Raw genomic sequence first — 19433 nt, 5'->3', positions numbered from 1 at the left:
AAATTAAAAATCAAATTCGTAAATTTTTTTTCTTAATTTTGAAAATGAATGTAAAAATATTTAAAAATTGAGTTAAAAACTAATTTAATTTTATTTTTATTAGACACGCTTTGTTTTAAAATTTACATTTGAAACCGAAAACGCCAAAAAATTCTGCCCAATCATGGCTTGCTAGGCTGAAATATTGTGTAGGTCAACTTAATTTATAAACGTCCAAGAATATATGCAGAGAACATGTCTCTAAATATTCATCATGTGATGCATAATGAATAGCATTAATTGCTAGCTTTCAACATTTTTTAAACAATTGTTAACATCCATAACAACATTTACCGCTAAACATCAACTTTAGCCCTTTGTTAATAAGATACAATACTCTCCTTATCCCATTATAATAATGATCGTTCTACATTATTTTAGACATATTAAGAAAAATCAGTAAAGAAATAAAAAAGAATAACAATTTTATAAAAAATAATATTATCATCATTAATTTTTTTAGTTCAAATCATTAATCATTAATATTATAAAGGATATAAGTAAAAATTAAAAATAATTAATATTACATTAAAAATTAAAATGATAATTATTTTATGACAAATTTTTTTATTTTATACAATAATTATTATGTAACGAATGAAGTAACAAATTGTTATTGTATCTTAACACATTTTAAAGTATACATTCTCTTTAATAATTGTTCACTTCTATTCTTTGCACTTTATTAACTAACTTGAAAGACATTTTTTTATCAGCATATAAGTATATATATATATACACCAGAACCCTTGTACAAAGAGATGTCGCCTTCAATGATTAATTCATATTTATACCCACATAAAATATAAATACCAAGTAACCATTGAACAAAACAATATAAACCACTCTAAGCAGAGATGTCCTTCAATATTCTTTGCACTTTATCTGGGGAACATCCTAGTCAATATTCAAAGTTTTTATGGGGAGGGGTTGATAGGGGAGGAAAATGTGTTGGGAGAGTTAGAAAGAAAATTGTCAACCTAAGAATTTCAGGGCTCGGAGGGAAAAACATTTTCTTATTTAATGTGGCACTCTTGATTTAATGGAGGTGGGAGCTTTTGAAGGAGAATGGGGATCTTTGGAGTGAAGTCTTGGAGTCTAGATATGGGGGGTTGGAGAGGTTTGGAGAGGGAGGAAATTTCACAAAATTTTTCTATTTGGTGGAGAGATATAAGTATGTCGTGTGGTAGGGCATGTGATAATGGGAACTAGGGAAAGGGGACAAAATACTTTTTTGGAAGGATGTTTGGGTGGGAGATCAATCAACAACAACAACAACAACAACGCCTTATCCCATTAGGTGGGGTCGGCTACATGGATCAACTTCCGCCATAATGTTCTATCAAGTACCATACTTCTATCCAAACCATTAATTTCGAGATCCTTTTTGATAACCTCTCTTATAGTCTTTTTGGGTCTTCCTCTGCCTCGAATTGTTTGTCTTCTCTCCATCTGGTCTACTCTCCTCACTACAGAGTCTACCGGTCTTCTCTCTACATGCCCAAACCACCTAAGTCTATTTTCCACCATCTTCTCTACAATAGGCGCTACTCCAACCCTCTCTCTAATAGCTTCGTTTCTAATTTTATCCTGTCGAGTCTTACCACACATCCACCGCAACATCCTCATCTCCGCTACACCTACTTTATTCTCATGTTGGCTCTTGACCGCCCAACATTCTGTTCCGTACAAAATCGCCGGTCTTACCGCAGTCCGATAAAACTTTCCCTTTAGCTTGATCGGTACCTTTGCATCACATAACACCCCCGATGTTTTTCTCCATTTCATCCATCCTGCTTGAATGCGATGATTCACATCCCCTTCAATTTCCCCATCATCCTGTATTACAGACCCAAGATATTTAAACCATGTGACTTGAGGGATAATATGGTCTCCTATTTTCACCTCTGAGTTAGGGTGGGAGATCAATCATTGGCAAATAAATATCCTAGGTTATTTTTAAATTCAACACAAAAAGTGAGGATTTTTGTGTGGAGATTAATGAGAAATAGACTATCCACAAGGGATAACTTAAAGGCTAGGAATTTGGTTATTGAAGGCTATGATTTTTCCTGTCCATTCTGCAATTCTGTGGAAGAATCTGTATCACACACTCTCTTTTGGTGTACAAAGGTGGAAGATATATGGAAGACTTGTTATGGTTGGGCGAATGTGTTGACAGTTCTGCCAAGCTCCCCTGATATGCACTTTCGGCAGCATCAACTGCAAACAAACAATGTAGTGAATTCAAGATGGCAAATTTTTTGGTATGGAGTTGTGTGGAATTTCAGAAATAAACCTGTGTTTAGGGATATATCTTCCCGTAAAGATGAGATTATTCAACAGATTCTGTATCATTCCTGGACGTGGATAAAGAACTCATCAGAAATTTCTATTGTCCTTTGCTCAATGGTCATACAATCCGGCAGCATGTATCCGGGGTTGAGTTGTTGTACCAATTCCATTATAGGAAACAATTATGTTGCAACACTCATCAGAAATTTCTATTGTCCTTTGCTCAATGCTGGCTTCTGCTCATGGTGTGTTTGCACTTGGCAGGTTTCAAATGGATTGGTTGGACTTCTGAAGTTTGGTAGTGAAAAACATGCATCGTGGTTATAGGAAACAATTATGTTGCAACACTTATTTAGGATATTGGACAGGTTACGTTGTTGGTAACTAATGTTATTAGGGACATTAGGCTGTTGGTTAAAAAATTAAAAGTGAAAAGTATTTATTATATAAATTATAAAAGAACAAAAAAATATAAATATTATAATTTTCTATTTCAATAAAAATATTTTTATTTTAATTTTTTTAATTAATGCTCTTGAAATACTCGTTAGTATTTACCTGTTGAATTTATTATGATAGATTGGTGGGAACGTCTCTTCTTTCTCAGTTTCTCTCCCTCTCATTCCTGTGACGGCCAGAGGATCATTCGCGGTCATGGTATCTCTCTGTCTCTGTCAAGATCTTTCTTGGACTCGCCATTCTTGTCACCGTTCGCGTTTTTGCCCCTCAGCCTCTTGCTCTGCCTCTCACTGGCGTTGACGCCCGCCGCCACACCCACCACCATGTCCACCACAACCACCGAAGCCACTGTCAGCGCTTCGTTGACCGTGGTGTTACAATCGTCAAGGTCTTGGCCATGCATTCTACATTCACAACCCTCGGTGTAGGTCACAAACCCAACCTTCTCCACCTTCACGTATGAGATAACCCTCAAGGTTATCTTTGTCAGGCCCCTAAACAAAGCCCACCAACAAAGCCACTTCTCTCACGTTAGAAAAATAAAATAAAAATGAAAGAAATAAATAAGAAGATGCAGAGTTTTAAATTAAATAATAAAATAGTAGTAACAAAACAAATTTAATTGATAGCACATGAAACAATAATGCACTATAGCATACAATAAGCACAAGGAAAAATTAAATCAAGGGAAAGAATTAAATAGCCTCGGTTGAAGCGGGTAAACACTATCCTTAGAGAGAAAACGCCCCCACTGTACGGGTAAGAAATTATGATTGTCCTTCTCTCCCAAGATACGACAACCCGTTGATTCCGATCGTGTGCAGCGAAAAGATCATCGAACCTTCTGAACACTCATGCTCTTTCTCTCAAGAAATAAGTTTTTTATAGGAAAGAAAGAGAAAATTTTAGGGAGAAAGAAATAAGACTGTAGCTCTGTCATTGTTGTGTTTCTAGAGAGTAAGAAAGATATATATAAGCATTTATGTAACAACAAAATATGACCGTTGAAAATCAACCTACAATTGCCACAACAAACGGAACAAACTAGTTGACTCATTAAAACAAAATCTTAAAAAAATCTAAAATAAATATTATTTTATAAAATAGAATTAATATAATTAATATATATTTATAAATTTTAAATTAAAACACAAATATTTACCAACATTCTACATTCACAACCCTCGATGCGGGTCACAAACCCAACCTTCTCCACCTTCACGTATGTGATAACTCTCAGGGTTATCTTTGTCAAGTCCCAAACACTCACGTTTTTTTTTTCTAAATTCACTCTTGTTTCAGTTTTGTTTTGATTGCCCAACCTTGAGGACAGGTTGGTTTTTCCAGCTGTGGGTAATGATAGCAACACCAGCTGTAATGATAGCAACATGAGGCCCACACGTACAATTGATTACAACCTTGTGAAGAGATCCTTACCGACAACTTTATGCATTATGTTATTTGTCATTGCATTCTGTTATTCCTTTTTATTATTATTGTCCCCTTTTCTGTTATGACCTAAGTGTCAATAATGTACATCACTATAAATACCCATTATCAATGAAATAAAGGCAAGAAAAAAATTGAATAATCTTACTTGGTAGTTTAGTTTGGTAGTGTGAATTTAGTTCGTAACACATTAATATTAGGTGCTGAATATTGTAGGAAATTTTAATGGCAATGTAATTTATTATAGTGCAGGGTTATTGGACGGATATCGATCAAGCTCAATCGGTGATTGTGTTTTATTTATGTCTCTGCGCTGACATTAATAACTTATAACCATGGGATCGATCGAGTGTGTGGGATATGGTAACAGTTTTGGATATTGTCGGTTACCATCCTATTTGGTTTTAAAAGTTATTGGTACCACTGGCTGGTACCGTTTTAATATATCATTTGCTTTTGTTGAAGACAAAAATTAACTTGAAAGTCATTTTTTTTTTTGCAGGCCAGGCGAAGACTTTTCTTTCTTTCTTTCTTTTTTTAAGACGACTTTCCTCTTAGTACCACCATTACAGCCTAGTCACTTCGAAACACAATATCATTTTTCCACCACGGATTCAAGATGAATACACTTGCTCAATTTTCATGAAAAAATATATAAAATAAGAGTTTAGCATTTTTTTGTTCAAAAATTATCATTATTGAAAACAAATTAACAATATTGATTCGTCATTTAGTTTAGTGATAGGCTAATTCGTTGGCCTAACAAAAAATTTCAAAGTTGTCCTAATTAAGGGATTAAAAATTCAAAATCACTTATTTCTTTATCTATATATATATATATATATAATTTCTTCAAAAGAAATTCTAATAATTTTTTTCTTTTTAAATATAACATTTGTTTTCTCAGTTGTTTTTTCTAATGATATGTTACTTTTAATGGAGAGACTAAAATTAAGACATACAGTAGAATGTATTTGATTTTCTATTGAAAAAGAGCTAAAATAATTAGTTATTGTTTTTTAATTTACATTACTTGAAAGTTAGTCTAAAGTCTAAACGAAAACCAAAACACACTAATAAAGATTTGATTCCGTATCAAGGTTTCTGTCATATACTTTGAGCATGGTTCTCTGCTCCAAAGTCAAACATAATGTTACTTCCAAGATAATCATTGTAGCTAGATATTGACTTGACACACATATTACTAATTATTAATTATGTTATACTACAATTTCGATAGTATGGTTTCATCCCAACTTTTTATATTCTAAAAAATTGTGGACAAATACAACTAATACAATCAGAAACAATTATTACATTTATAACAATGATACAATTACGATCATAAAACCTTGAAAGTCTTGACATTGTGGCACCTTCAATATTACTTTTAGAAGTGCCACAATAAATGACATCCAATACAGCAACTTCACTTAATAACATTCTAATAAAAAAAATGAATTGTAATACAATTTTGAACCAGCAGAAGATCACATGATTATTATGGAAACCCCACGCTTCACTTTAAAAGCATTTAGTTGACACTTCTACAATTGACTCTGATCTCTCCAGCATTCCCAATAAGAGGCTTCATGTTACCCATCTTGATCATGGAAGCCTTAAAATCTCTAGCAAAAGCAAAAGGGTTCCTGCTGTAGAGCTTCACCAAAGTGTCACTCTCACCACCATCTCCTTTGAAGAGCTCTTGATCAGAATGAAGGAGACCCTTTTTACTCAGCAAAGAGGTATAGTACGAAGTGTCAACTCTTGAGGGAGAGAAACGATCCAACGGTGCTAGATTGCTGTCTCCACCACTTCTAGGGCACGTACCCTGCAGAGAAGATGCAAAGTTGGGGTCTATGTTGGTGTCATTGTAGATCCTGTTCCTAAAGGTGGCGCATTGCGCGAATCCAATGGTGTGTGCACCAGAGAGAGCCACGAGATCTTTGAGGTCTAAGCCGTGAGACTGAAAACTTGAAAGTAGCTGAGAGAGGCTGAAAAATGGGGGTGGAAGATTTGAGTTTGCAGCATCTTTGCTAGCAGTTCTTGAATCCCTTCTGCCTAGTAACACTTTGTACCAGTAGAGTGAGCCTCCCAACTGTTACAGAAAACCACACTCGTTACTTTTTGAAGGTGGATTTATTTTTTTCATCAATAATATTTATACAGTTAATTTCTTCTACTTTATCTTATTTTATTTTTCTATGTATTTCTTTCTTTATCATTATATCACATGCATTGCCAATTATAAAAATATTATTATACATTCACTTTTCAACTCTTTCATTTCATTTTTATCTTATTTTTTTTCTTCATTTATCCTCGCAACATTTATTATATTTTTCTCACTTTATTTTTGCTCATGTCCTTTTCTTCTTTTCGTTCAGACACCCCATTTTTAGAGTGTATGTTTAGTATTTTCCTTTACTATATTTTTTATTCTTTGTTTCTCTCTTTCTTTCACCTAAAAAATGTAATGTATATCTATCATTTTTCCTTATTTTTTTACACCACTTCTTTTTTTAAAACACCTTTCTTATATATATATATATATATATATATATATACATGCTAAAGAGAAGTGAAACACAATTTTTTCGTGAAGTGTGAGAATAAAATTAAGATTAGTATGACACTTACTATGGACACAGAATCACGAGCGGCTACAGCTAAGATATCTGCACATGATACCACGGGACGTTTGCAAGCTCTGTCAACGGCTGCTTTAATTTCATCAACCACCTCCAAACCTCTTATTGAGTTAATATTTGGAAGGGCAGTCTTCTCCCCAGTGAAGTTGGGGGTGTCATCCAGCAGAATTGATCCATCACAGCCCTATAATTTGCAGCCATAGACATTAATTGCTTTCAGGTCATAATAATATATATTATAAATATGGTTGCATGCATTAAATTATTAAATTTATCATGAATGGTTGCATCCATTGGAAAGTTCACTAAACTTTCTGCTATATATGGGTTCTGACTTGGACTACCTTTCCTCGTTTATCATTTTGCCGCGTACGAAGTTTAAACTAAAAATTTCATGTTTACAATGAAAAATAACTGTAAATGAAATCAATTAACTTGGCCTAGTCAACTTGGCTTGAAAATGAAGTATAAGTTTAATTTGGTTATCAATAAGGGAGGAAAACAAAAGTCAGAGACAATTATAATGAATGAAATTAAGGTTTTTGCATTAGCAACATCTAGAAAACAAAGCTGGACAAGATTACCATTTGAAGAGATATATATATATATATATATAAAGTTCTTTTCTAAAATTATATTTAGGGGAGTGTTTGGAATATATTCTCTAACACATTAATTCTTTAAATACATTCTTTTTAATAGGTTAAAATTTATTAAAAATTATAAAATTAATCAAGATAAAAAAAATTATTAAATATGATGTGGTATCACAATTTTTTTCACTTTCAATAAATTTTATGCAATAAGAGAGTGGAACGTGTGTTGCAAACATTTTTCTACTATATATTTATTTTACATCACTTTGTTTTACACTACTTTATACATTTTGTAAAGAGGATTACTAAATGTAGTAGGAAAGATTACTGCATGCATGAATATATTGGTTAGGAAAAATTCTCATGACAGCATGCATGTCAGGGATATGTAACTCACATTGACAAAACAGTCATGGAAGTGCAAACGAAGTAAAGATGCTCCAATGCGCCGTTCACGAAATATTGCTCGTTGAACAACTGACTTAATGATAGGCAGTGCCTGAGGGCAAACATTGTTGTAAAAATCAGGAGTGAGTTGTGCATGTGAAGAGATTGTGAGAAGTGTGGCTATGGCAAGCACAAGATATTGGAGATGATGAGAAGCCATTTCTTTGTTTTACTAGGTTCGATGGACCTTAACAAGCAAAGATTGATGTGTGAGTTTATCTTGGTTGGGGAGGATTTATATAGACTCGAAGTAGCAACTAGCTAAGGTAGCTTACTTGTTTGAGTTATCTACATAGTAATATATTATATCGTTGTGTTCCAACTTGGTTTTGCTAAATAACAAATTGACGTAAACCGCGTACGAGAAATGTTCAAATATGCCCCCACAGGCCATACATCCATGCACTGCATGCAATTATCCGTGCATAATGCATGCCAGCTTAAAAAGGGAAAAAGTCGTATGTTTGGCCAAAACAAAATAGTGAAGAAATTTGTAAGAATCTTGTGCTAAAAACTGGACTAATCTTTTCGGGGTATACGGGGTATATAAAAATATAAAGGATGTTAATACCGAAGTTTTGAAACACGGATTTATTACGAAACAAAATGAAAAATGAGAGCCATATATAATTACGAAAAAGATAAAGAAATAAAAGAAAAATGAAAATGTTTGTTTGATAAAATACTGTGTATAATGGGTCAATGAGACAAATTGCATTGTATCCAAAAGTCAATACCAACTTTTCTTGAGAAAACTGAATATAATAAGTTCGTATTTGACAAGTTGTAACCAAGTATAGTTGAAAACATTGGAACGAAAAACTCGGCCTATATTCTGCAATGTTAAAATATTTAAGAGTAAATCGTATCTTGTACTTTCATTTTGTGCAGTACTACTAATTTAAAGAGGTGCAGCTAGCCGTGCAGCACTACTAATGTTTCATTAGAGTCAGCCTAACTAGTAATAAAGGGTTATAATAATTTATATGAGATCATAATTTAAATCTTATTACTGTCATTATAAAAAAAAAAGACAAACATTTAAAAGAATATATTGAGTAATTGTATTCATTAATTCATAATTATTTTTCTTTAACTTAGTTTTTACCTCAAATCAAACTGACCCCACGCGGATTTATCAAAAAGAAAAACTAAAATAGTTCAATTATATAATGATTTCTTAAAATGTTAACTATGCTTACATATTTATAAAAATACATAATATATAATAATATAAATATATAAAATGTAAAGCTATTACATTGACCTTGAATTAATGATAGTTTCTAAGCAACCACCATTTAATTTGTATAGGTGGACAGTGACTAAATATATAAATATTTATTTTATTTCAATTCAACTCATTCTTAAATCAAAATAAATTAGGTTTTTATCTCAATTTCTGTAGGAAATTCCGTCAAAACTTGCATCTCCCGTCAAAAATTCCGTCATAGCCGTCTGCTAATACATGCTTTGTTCGTTACTCTAGAGTGAGTCATACAAGTAACCAAGGAAAAGAAAATCAGAAATTAATTTCAAATAGGCTGAAGGAGGTTGAGGAGCGAAGCGACCATGGTAATGGCTTAGCACTAACAATAATTGAGATATGACCAAAAATATTGGGTAGGTATTGTTAATTTAATTAATAATTAAATACCGAGAGCGTGTGGCATGCATCATGATCTCCGTTTCACTATTCTCCATCAATTAAGTGTGATAGTATATTCCAAATGACTTTTCAACGAAAATAATCCAAATTACTAAGGGACCAGACCAATTCCAAATAATTAATAGAGCTTATTCTCTTTGTGTATTCTTTCACCTTGACCAGATGTAATAATGCTTTAATTAAAAATGTTACATATATAAACGTTACGCGCTCAGCATTACAGACATATAATTTTCCCTTATTTTAAGTTGCAGGCCAACATACCCTGCAAAAAATGACGAGTAAATATTTTTTAACTTTGAATGTATGCCCTAAAATTAAGGACATGAATGGAGCCATATATAACGGAGAGATCGGGGGAAGAAGAAAGCACTAGCTAGAGAGGAAGACCTAATCAAGGAGTCTGTACAATTGCATATGATACGAAAAGATTTTTAAGTCTATTATAAGGAGAGAAACAAGTTTATAAACTTATTTGTAACTAATTCATAGTTAAGTAGTTTATAATTATTTATTAATTTTACCTTAGGAAATAAACTATTAAATCTCAGTCGTTAATCAGAAAATCAACTATTAATATTATGTGTACTTACACAACAAATTATATGTGATGGAATAATCAAATAGTTGTAACTTAATTAATAACACATATTAAATTCGTGTGACAAGAATTGAGTTTGATTCTTGTATCATGATACAGTTCTAGTCAAAGATCGCTTAATAAAACGAAGATGATACAAGGGTGATAAACAATCCTTGAATGGGTCAGGATTCAGTTTAAAACCTAAAGAATACTCTCACAACACACAAGTATTTATCTAAAAATTCAAGTTTCTTAGATCCATTGTAATTTTGTGTACATGCAGACATAATCAGTCTTTAATTATTCTAAATGCACCTAGTAATTGCAATTATGAATATAAGACTTTAATTTCTAGTGGTGCACACGAAAAGACACCATGGTAATTAGTCACATACTAAAAAATGAAAATAAAAAAAATATAACTTCATTTAGTTCTAGAAGGAAGAAAGTCATCACTAACACCCTCTAGCTCATGGATCTTCAATAATAATCATGCACTAAAATAATTTTGATTCAATGTCCTTCAACATAATTACAACTTCAAGAATTGTTGTGATCTGTTGGATTTCTTTCTTTTTGGATCTGGCTCTTATTGTAGGTTCTCCTAGTTCTTGTCATTCATATTTAAAAAGGGGCAAGGAGTTAAGATGCAACTAAGTCTCTATTAAAAATGTCACATAATCAGTCCAAAGAATTACCAAAACCACAACTATGAATTCTTGTAGAACACATCCTTAAAGATGCACGGGATAAGAGTTTAAGTATGCTAATTTCGATGAGACCCCGTATTAAGGATTAGTCACTAGTCGGCACAAAGAATCAAAATCAAAATTATAAGTATATCTTAAGGTCTTATAAAAGAATCAAAGATCATGGGGATTAGAAAATAATTAAAATTTATTCATGTTTATTCCAAGTCATAAGCTAAATATGTGTCATACCGTGGGCTCAAGATTTGATGTTTGTTAAGATACCTTAAAATTCTGTTGGATACTAAAAAATCTAGTTACTTTGTCTACTTACTTAATTTACTCGTGTTTACTTTAGAGAAGTCTAACCTTGTTTTTGTCGTTGGTAGCTAAAATTTTAATAACAAAAATTATAAATTCCTGCGGTGATTGCCTTGGTGCATGCATTCAAAAAGTACAAATTGTTGCACAGCCAGTCTAATTAACATGTGACCTTTATTCTTTAGCTGATTTCTTTTTGAAACTTTTGGTTCAACATTATTTGAACCTAACACATTAATATTTTAGTACAAGAAAATATAAAATAACAATCACACACAGTTAAAAAATAATACATGGCAAGCATGGCTTGATTCACTTGACATATAATAATAATACTCTTAATCTCTTAATTTTTCAATCTTTATTGTGGTCCATCCCAACAACATTAATTAATTAACTCTTCTGCAGTTGCGTCTGATCTCTCCTTTGTTCCCTGTGAGAGGCTTCATGTTACCCATCTTGATCATAGAAGCCTTGAAATCTCTAGCAAATGCAAAAGGGTTCCTGCTATAAAGCTCCACCAACTTGTCACTTTCACTGCCATTTCCCTTGTAGAGTTCTTGATCCGAATGAAGGAGACCCTTTTTGCACAGCAATTCCTTGAAGTATGAAGTGTCAACCGTTGCAGGAGTTGGATCCAACGGTGCCAAGTTGTTGTCACCGCCAACTCTAGGGCATGTTTTCCTCAAAGAGGCTGCAAAAGTAGGGTTTATGTTGGCCATGGTGTCGTTGTAGATGCGGTCCCTGAAGGTAGTGCACCTTGCAAACCCTATGGTGTGGCCACCAGAGAGTGCCACAAGATCTTTGAGGTCTAATCCGTGAGAGTTGAAGTTGGAGAGAAGCTGTGAGAAGTTGAAAAATGGAGGAGGGAGATTGGCGTTTGCAGCATCCTTGCTTGCTGTTCTCGCGTCTCTTCTGCCTAGTAATACGCCGTACCATAGGTGTGGACCCCCTAACTGTTGTTAACAGGAAGACAATGTGCTACGTTTAGGGTTCCCTTTAAGAAATGAATAAACTAACCAAAAATGGTTTTTACATGTACACTCCAAATGTTACTCAATGCCTAGTGACTGAGAAAAAAAAGTATATAAATATAATAAATAATATGATATGATAAGAAAACAAAAAGAGTTTGAGGTGTTTGAAAAATGAAATGTTCAAAAAATATTACTCTAAACTAAACTCTGGTTTTACTAGTAATATAATATTTCGCGGATACAATACTAATTACATATACGAAAAAATAAATAAAAAACGAGTGATAGATATAATAAGTAAAATATGATATAGAGACAAAGAGGTGACAAATTCCTATTTGTAACACCACAATATTTGTGATAAAAGTCTTGATTCTTTCGCAGTCAAACAATACAAATGTTTCATTGATACTTTTTATTTTTCTTTATTCCTCCTTTTATCACATCATATTAATCATTTTCTATCATGTTTTCTTAAGTCTCTAGGTGTGTAACTGAGCAATTATTACAAAGTTATAAATCATCACGTTTATGATTCCAATCAATCTATACATTACATGTAATTGAGTTTTTTAATTTAAAAAAAATAGAATAATAACACTCAATAACTTGTCCTAATAATTCCTGTCATGTAATAATTTCTGGTCTACAGACTTACTTTGAGTGTCCAAAAGATAATTTTTATTCCATGAATCTTTTTGTGTAACCGAGAGTATTTTAATTAAATTTATTTTTTAATTTAAGAAGTCGATAATAATAACAATAATATAAATATATAACTTAATTAAAGACTTTATCCCAACAAATAAATTAAGAATTCCTAGCTGGAAAGAAAAGTTTGGTTAATTATAATCAATACTTACTATGGCCACAGAATCACGAGCAGCTATAGCTAAGATATCTGCACATGATACAGCAGGACGGTTGCAAGCTTTGTCAACCGCTGCCTTAATCTCATCAACCACTTCCAAACCTCTTATTGAATTCAGATTAGGTAGGGCTGTTTTCTCGCCAGTGAAGTTGTGCGTGTCATCCAGTAGAACTGATCCATCACAACCCTGTGCTCCCAAGGATTCAACAAATCACCAAATTAGTATATTATAAAAAAGAAAATTATAATGTTATCTAATAGAAAATGACATGCATGTTCGTGTGCCTGTTGATGCATGTTTCCGTTAATTCTTAATTGATGGATGTTTAGATTATTTTATTTTATGATGGACATGATTTCATCACTTTGCAACACGTAATTGAGGTTGACAATAATTCAGGTTTAACCGTATATTGATCAGTGAAAATTGAAATTTAATTTAATTATGATTTATATGTAATGATACATAAACAACCATTCATTATAAATATTTCCATAACACTTTTTACTTTCACTTCATATCACCTATCTCCATTATATATCTAATTATCCTCGCTTTTTTCTATTTTCTATTTTTTGTTTCTATTTTCCTTTAATTAATTTGAAGCTGTAGTGAAAATTGAACTGGCTTCAATTTTGTTACTCGAAACCTTATTAATTTAGATATAATTATAAAGAAAAAAATGGGACAAATAGAAAGTCAAAACAATTAAATACGTCAAGTTTTAAGATTTTGATTAAGTCTTTTGGATTAAACAGGTTAATTTATTTAAACATTACTACAATAATATTTGTAGTGTGTATAAATATTCATTTTGTAAACTTAACGGTCTATTTTAAGAACCTAGTGTAATCATGTACGCTTAATTTCAAGACAAATCAAATTACAATAAAAGGGTATGAATTTATCTCGAATTATATTGAAAATAATTTGATGTTAAAATTTGAATGATAATATATTAATGGTATTTTTTTTATAGAGTTAAAATATTTTTTCTTAAAAATTGAGATTTGCTTAACTTCAAAAGACCGAATATTGTAATTCATAATAAATTTTAATATAATAAATATAATTTTCATCCATAAACAAATTTTTCCCTGCAAAATAAATGAGTTAGCTAATGATTCCCAAACATGCTGTCAGTTCATAGCATTTTGAAGCAATTCTTTTATGAATTGAACTTTCATATACTATGCGTAAATTTTTATACTGTTTGTGATTTTCAAAATGATAAACAAAAAATAATTATATATCAATCCATAATTAGATAACAATGTATAAATTTTCACATGTTAAGTATATTCTAATTCAATTGATCTTTATTTTATTACAAGCCACAAATTTTGGAAGTTTCGAAATCAAACCAAAATAATCGTGGTATGAAGTTGTTTAACATACAGGATTGGTTATTTAATTTGTTATAAAATTGCACTTTGACTGTAAAAGTGGAAGGCAGGGATTTTAACTTTTTGAGCATCTCCAATGGTGCAACTATGAATCTATGATGGAGTTGCTTAGCCACTTCTAGTATACTCGACATTGTGACATGAGATTTAAGAATTTCAATATAAAAAAATTCTCCAATAGTACAGTTTTTTTTTGTTTTTGACAGAACCAACAGCACAGCTCCTAAGAACTATAAGTCATATAATATAATTGTTTCACATTCTTAAGATCAGAACAGTTGTTTATATAAAAAACAATTCTCACATAAGAATTGTCACTCCAATAATGAAATTGTATAAGAATTAGTTCTTTAAGTTTAAGAAACCCGTAAAAAAAATCATTTAGAGATATTAACATATATCAACCTCAATAGTGACCTAGAGGCAAAAGCTACAACATATATAATGTGGTTTTGGCTGGTAAAACTAAAAGACTTTAATTGATTAAACCATAAATATAAATTGATATAGCTAGGAAGCTTTAATTGGCCATGCATATAGTAATTAGTAACAAGTTTTCAGCTTTGATTTTAACAAAGTAATATAGGAAAGTAGACCACAATATTAGTACCAAGTTGTGTCTAAATTTATGGTATGAAAACATGAAAAAAATCACTGTCAATATGTGTGTATAAAAGAACAGTAGCATATGCATATGTACCATTTCACACACAAATAACTTACATTAACAAAGCAGTCATGGAAATGCAAACGCAGCAAGGAGGCTCCAATGCGTCGTTCACGAATAATTGCTCGGTGAACGACAGACCTTATGATTGGCAATGCCTGGGGACAAACTTTCTTATAGAAATTAGGAGTAAGCTGTGCATTGGAAGGGATCATAAATGTTCCCAATGTTGCCAGAACAAGCACAAGCAGAGTTTGGATATTAGAAGCCATTGTGTTGTGCTGGCTATTACCCTGCTTTGTGTAAGTTATTATTGCCTTGGCTAGGGATATGATTTATATAGAAAGGAAGTAGCCATAAGCCATCGAGCAAAATTAATTGATTATTGACTATACTTGCTTAAACTATTCACATTATAATATTTTAGTTCATCATGTACATAATACAACTGGATTGTGGTCCATAACATTGCCACACGTCGGCTAGAAACTAAATAAAGTCAAGAGATTTTATATATATATATATATGTTCATATAAATGCATAGTGAATTAGTAATATTGCATAGATATATATAGAGAGAGAGGAGGACTTACATTACATATTTAAGCCCTAAATAAGATACTAATTAATCAACTTTCACAACTTTTGGAGCACTATTTCTTTTACTAACTTTTTGTTATTTTCCCTAACTTTTATTCAATCATATAAATGCTAAGCATAAAAATGATTAAGTTTTCCTTATTACAACCTAGCTATAATACAGTAGGAGCATCCGATATCCTGAAGTTTTATATAAGAATTCAATGCAAAACATTTTTATATAGCAGTGAGCTCGCAACAATGACCCAGACAGGTTTTTTCTTGTTAATGTTCAGTAATTTTATGTGCACTATATTAAGATGCAAGCATGTTGAGGGCATGATTCATTGTCTAACACCTAAATAATATTTAAAATTAATATGATATGTGCTGATAAATATATAACACAATAGGTAAACATGCCGTTTCCAATAAATAAAGCTCAAAACACTCGACTGCAATTGCAGCATATTAAATAAATAGTTAAATTAGATACGTAGATCTCAGTTTTTTTTTTAATTTTCCTTTCTTAATCATTTGGTTGCTTGGTACTTCCCTTTTGCGTCTACAGATTTAATTTATACGCATATTTTTTAAGACTTACTCAGCATGTAACTCTTGAACTCCTTCCCACCCTGAGCTTTCTGCGGGATGTTGGAGTGTATATATACATCTGCACATGTAATCAAACAACCATTATTTTCTGTTGAGTAATAATTTTTTTTCTTTGCATAATTTTTCTTACATTATTTTTATTCGACTTTATAAAATAATAAAATTAAATATTTATTTCAGCAGTCACTCCCTCAATTTATTTTCTAAACAAATAAGATAGGTGTAACATAATTAATTATTAATTTTGATTCATAAATAACATTTATTTTATAAACAATAGTTTTTTTATTAAAGGAGTACAAGAAATACTTTAATTCTTATACACGTTTACATGTTTAATCTCCGTACCCATTCATTATAGATTAAATTGTAACTTTTGTCTCTTTTAAATTTCTGATCCATAATTTGGATTTTTCTATGTTTTTTTCACGTGATTCTGGTCTTTCTATGATAAAATCTGTAATTTTGATCAAATTCCTAATTTTGTAAAATTTATTTTTATATTTTAATTGATTAAGTATTTGTTATAATACTTTAAGTGAATATGTTATGTCATTGTACTAAAAAAATTATAAAAAAAAACATATGCAACATTAAGAATTGAATTAAAGTTGCAGAAAAAATATAAGAACCAAAATTAAGAATTAGGAATTAAATGAAACACAAAATTAAGGATCGCGAATTAAATGAAAATAAAAATTACATTTTAGTCATTCATTATTCCTATCTTTGTTAAGAAGAATTGTCTCGCAGGAAAAAAGTGTATTATTAAAATATAAATTAATCAAGTCTCTTGGAAAAATTCCATGATGAAGTGAATTCATAATAAACATATATGCATATCAGTTTATATCAATATACCTTTTACAATGAAATTTCAAGCTTGATTACAAATTTATCTCATAAAATTTTAAAATGTCACGAATTTTGTCTCCAGTTTATAAAATATAAAAAAAATCCTCATATAAAAAACACTACAATTAACGAATAAAATTCACAAAATTGTCTTAATTGTAATGGTTTAAATGAAAAACCACTACGAATGTTATAATCGTGGCAATTTTTTAATGTGGGGCAAAATTTGTAATGTTTTATAAATTAGGGGACAAATTTTGAAAAAAAAATGAGGATAAAATATGCGATATATTATAAAACTTTGGAGAAAAATGCAATTGAGCTTAAATTTTAACAACAGTTTACCTCATTATTTTGCAATTTGTTCGCTGATTCTACCATGTAAACAAATGTTAGAGGTGTGGGAACTTGAATAATGTGATTAAAAAAATATAATAAAGTCGGAGTCCAAAAAAGAAATATTGCAAAACGTTGCCATTAGGAATCATATTTTTCCATTATAGACATTGATAAAGGAATCTTATTTGATATATCTTATTATTTCATTGCTCTACCTATAACTGCATCGAGTTCATGGTAATCATGAGCTCTGGCTCGGGGTCAACGGGAGTATGCTTTTGACCCAAGAAAAATAAGATAAAATAGATAGCATACAACTTGATGTTACCCAAAAGATTGTCAACGGTATTATTAAATGCAAGCTTATTATTCTGTCCAAAATCTACCTTCTCATTAAATCTAATGCAATACATTTGATGCTTTCAACATAATCCTGTGAAATACTAAGATCTTAGCTAGTACATATAACTTTTTCTGCAATTTCAAGCAAACAAAAAATTGCTTGATGTCAGTTAATTCGTTTTTCTTGGTATGACCCAGGTGGATTCAGCCATGCATTCAGGTGACAGTTAACCATACATATATTATTTAAATCGACATAGCTAATCTTACGAAAAGTTGGTGGGCAAGTAATTGGCTCCACTCACATCTTATCATTGCATTCTATCTAATAAATAAGAAACAGGGCCACAAGTTTAATTGGGAAATAAAATTAGGTTACACACACTGACGAATCATGAATCAATATTTAAAGGGGCCCGGGCAGGAAAAAAAAACTAATAGTAAATACTATTAAATAAAGGTTCATAGTAAAACATAAAATTTAAATACATCATGTTTGTTAAAAGAAGAGTTTATAATAATTCAGTTGTTAAATTTGAGAGAGAGAAAAATGATAAACATCTACATGACTAACTTATCTGGCAACTGTAATTATTGCTAGTTGCAATGGATCACCATTAAGCAATCACTTCATTTTTTTTTTGTATTGTAGTACTAAAGTTTAGCTTCTACGATGGTCAACTAGTTTTACCAAGAGAAACACACAGGCAGTCATAGATTATAAAATAAAGATATTTAATGGTGGAAAATACATTTCCCATGATGGGAAACTCTTAAGGTCTTACACCTAGCAATGCCTTTATGTGAATCCCAGAAATGTTTATAATTGGCTTTGCCAAGAAGTTTTGGCATTATTATTATTATTATTATTATTATTATTATTATTATATAAATTGGTACCATCATTACAAATTAAGGAAAAAAGCTTATAGCCAGCCTCACTGAAAGTGATAAAAAAAAAAGTTGCTAGAAAACACAATTAAGTATGAAAAGTGTTTTCATTATAGAGTGAGAGAAAGTGTTGAAATTTGAACGAGTAAGAGAGGAGACAAGATCAATTTGGACTAACTAACTAATATCCACGGCCGCACGCATGACTATTAGAACTTAGAAAAATCAGTTGGTAATAGCTATATTGTTTTCATTTGCACTACTATATATGTCAACTCTTAGAATACATCTAAGTAATTGACATAAGAAAATTTTAGATCTATCCCCTCTGATTCAAAGACCAACAGGAAAGAACTAAAGTAGAGGCTTTAACAAATGAGACGGAACAAGATAATTAGAGGTTTGTTATTGACCCCAATACAATTATTATTGGTCCTATCATCTTTTGAAAATTTCAAAAATACTATTTTTCACAATGCACAATAAAAATACATTTTTATTATCCTGATGAGAGTACAAAAATATTGTATAACGAAATTTCATTGTGTCACAATTTCTATAACACAACAAAATTATGATTTTGTTATGTTATAATTTGTGTAATACAAGAAAATTATGTTTTGTTTGTGTTATGGACATTATAGATAAGAAAGAGTAAGTGTTAATATTAGAGAATAGAAGGCAAAACATA

The 19433-nt window shown here is 31.1% G+C and overlaps 2 protein-coding genes across 2 annotated transcripts; both read right to left on the bottom strand.

The window, feature by feature from the left end:
• Window positions 1-5534: 5534 nt before the first annotated feature.
• LOC114395649 (cationic peroxidase 1-like) lies at window positions 5535-8164 on the bottom strand. The gene is made up of 3 exons (XM_028357479.1): window positions 7887-8164; window positions 6883-7077; window positions 5535-6340 (listed from the first exon to the last, which is right to left on the bottom strand). The coding sequence occupies exons 1-3, from the start codon at window positions 8094-8096 to the stop codon at window positions 5777-5779; spliced, it is 969 nt and encodes a 322-aa protein (XP_028213280.1). The 5' UTR covers window positions 8097-8164; the 3' UTR covers window positions 5535-5776.
• Window positions 8165-11353: 3189 nt separating this feature from the next.
• Window positions 11354-15423, bottom strand: LOC114395787 (peroxidase 4-like). Its single transcript, XM_028357630.1, has 3 exons — window positions 15177-15423; window positions 13039-13233; window positions 11354-12154 (listed from the first exon to the last, which is right to left on the bottom strand). The coding sequence occupies exons 1-3, from the start codon at window positions 15390-15392 to the stop codon at window positions 11588-11590; spliced, it is 978 nt and encodes a 325-aa protein (XP_028213431.1). The 5' UTR covers window positions 15393-15423; the 3' UTR covers window positions 11354-11587.
• Window positions 15424-19433: the final 4010 nt, after the last annotated feature.

This window comes from Glycine soja, chromosome 18, assembly GCF_004193775.1.
Source record: "Glycine soja cultivar W05 chromosome 18, ASM419377v2, whole genome shotgun sequence".
NCBI classification, from domain to species: domain Eukaryota; kingdom Viridiplantae; phylum Streptophyta; class Magnoliopsida; order Fabales; family Fabaceae; genus Glycine; species Glycine soja.
This window is presented reverse-complemented; position numbering and strand designations above follow the sequence as displayed.

What these genes read in the sequence shown, in the direction of transcription:
- LOC114395787 (XM_028357630.1), bottom strand. Translation starts at nt 15,392, where the DNA reads ATGGCTTCTAATATCCAAACTCTGCTTGTGCTTGTTCTGGCAACATTG. An exon ending in TCCATGACTGCTTTGTTAAT is followed by an intron (nt 13,234 to 15,176) that starts GTAAGTTATTTG and finishes TTGGGAGCACAG; the next exon opens with GGTTGTGATGGATCAGTTCT. An exon ending in CTCGTGATTCTGTGGCCATA is followed by an intron (nt 12,155 to 13,038) that starts GTAAGTATTGAT and finishes TGTTAACAACAG; the next exon opens with TTAGGGGGTCCACACCTATG.
- LOC114395649 (XM_028357479.1), bottom strand. Translation starts at nt 8,096, where the DNA reads ATGGCTTCTCATCATCTCCAATATCTTGTGCTTGCCATAGCCACACTT. An exon ending in TCCATGACTGTTTTGTCAAT is followed by an intron (nt 7,078 to 7,886) that starts GTGAGTTACATA and finishes TGCAAATTATAG; the next exon opens with GGCTGTGATGGATCAATTCT. An exon ending in CTCGTGATTCTGTGTCCATA is followed by an intron (nt 6,341 to 6,882) that starts GTAAGTGTCATA and finishes TTTCTGTAACAG; the next exon opens with TTGGGAGGCTCACTCTACTG.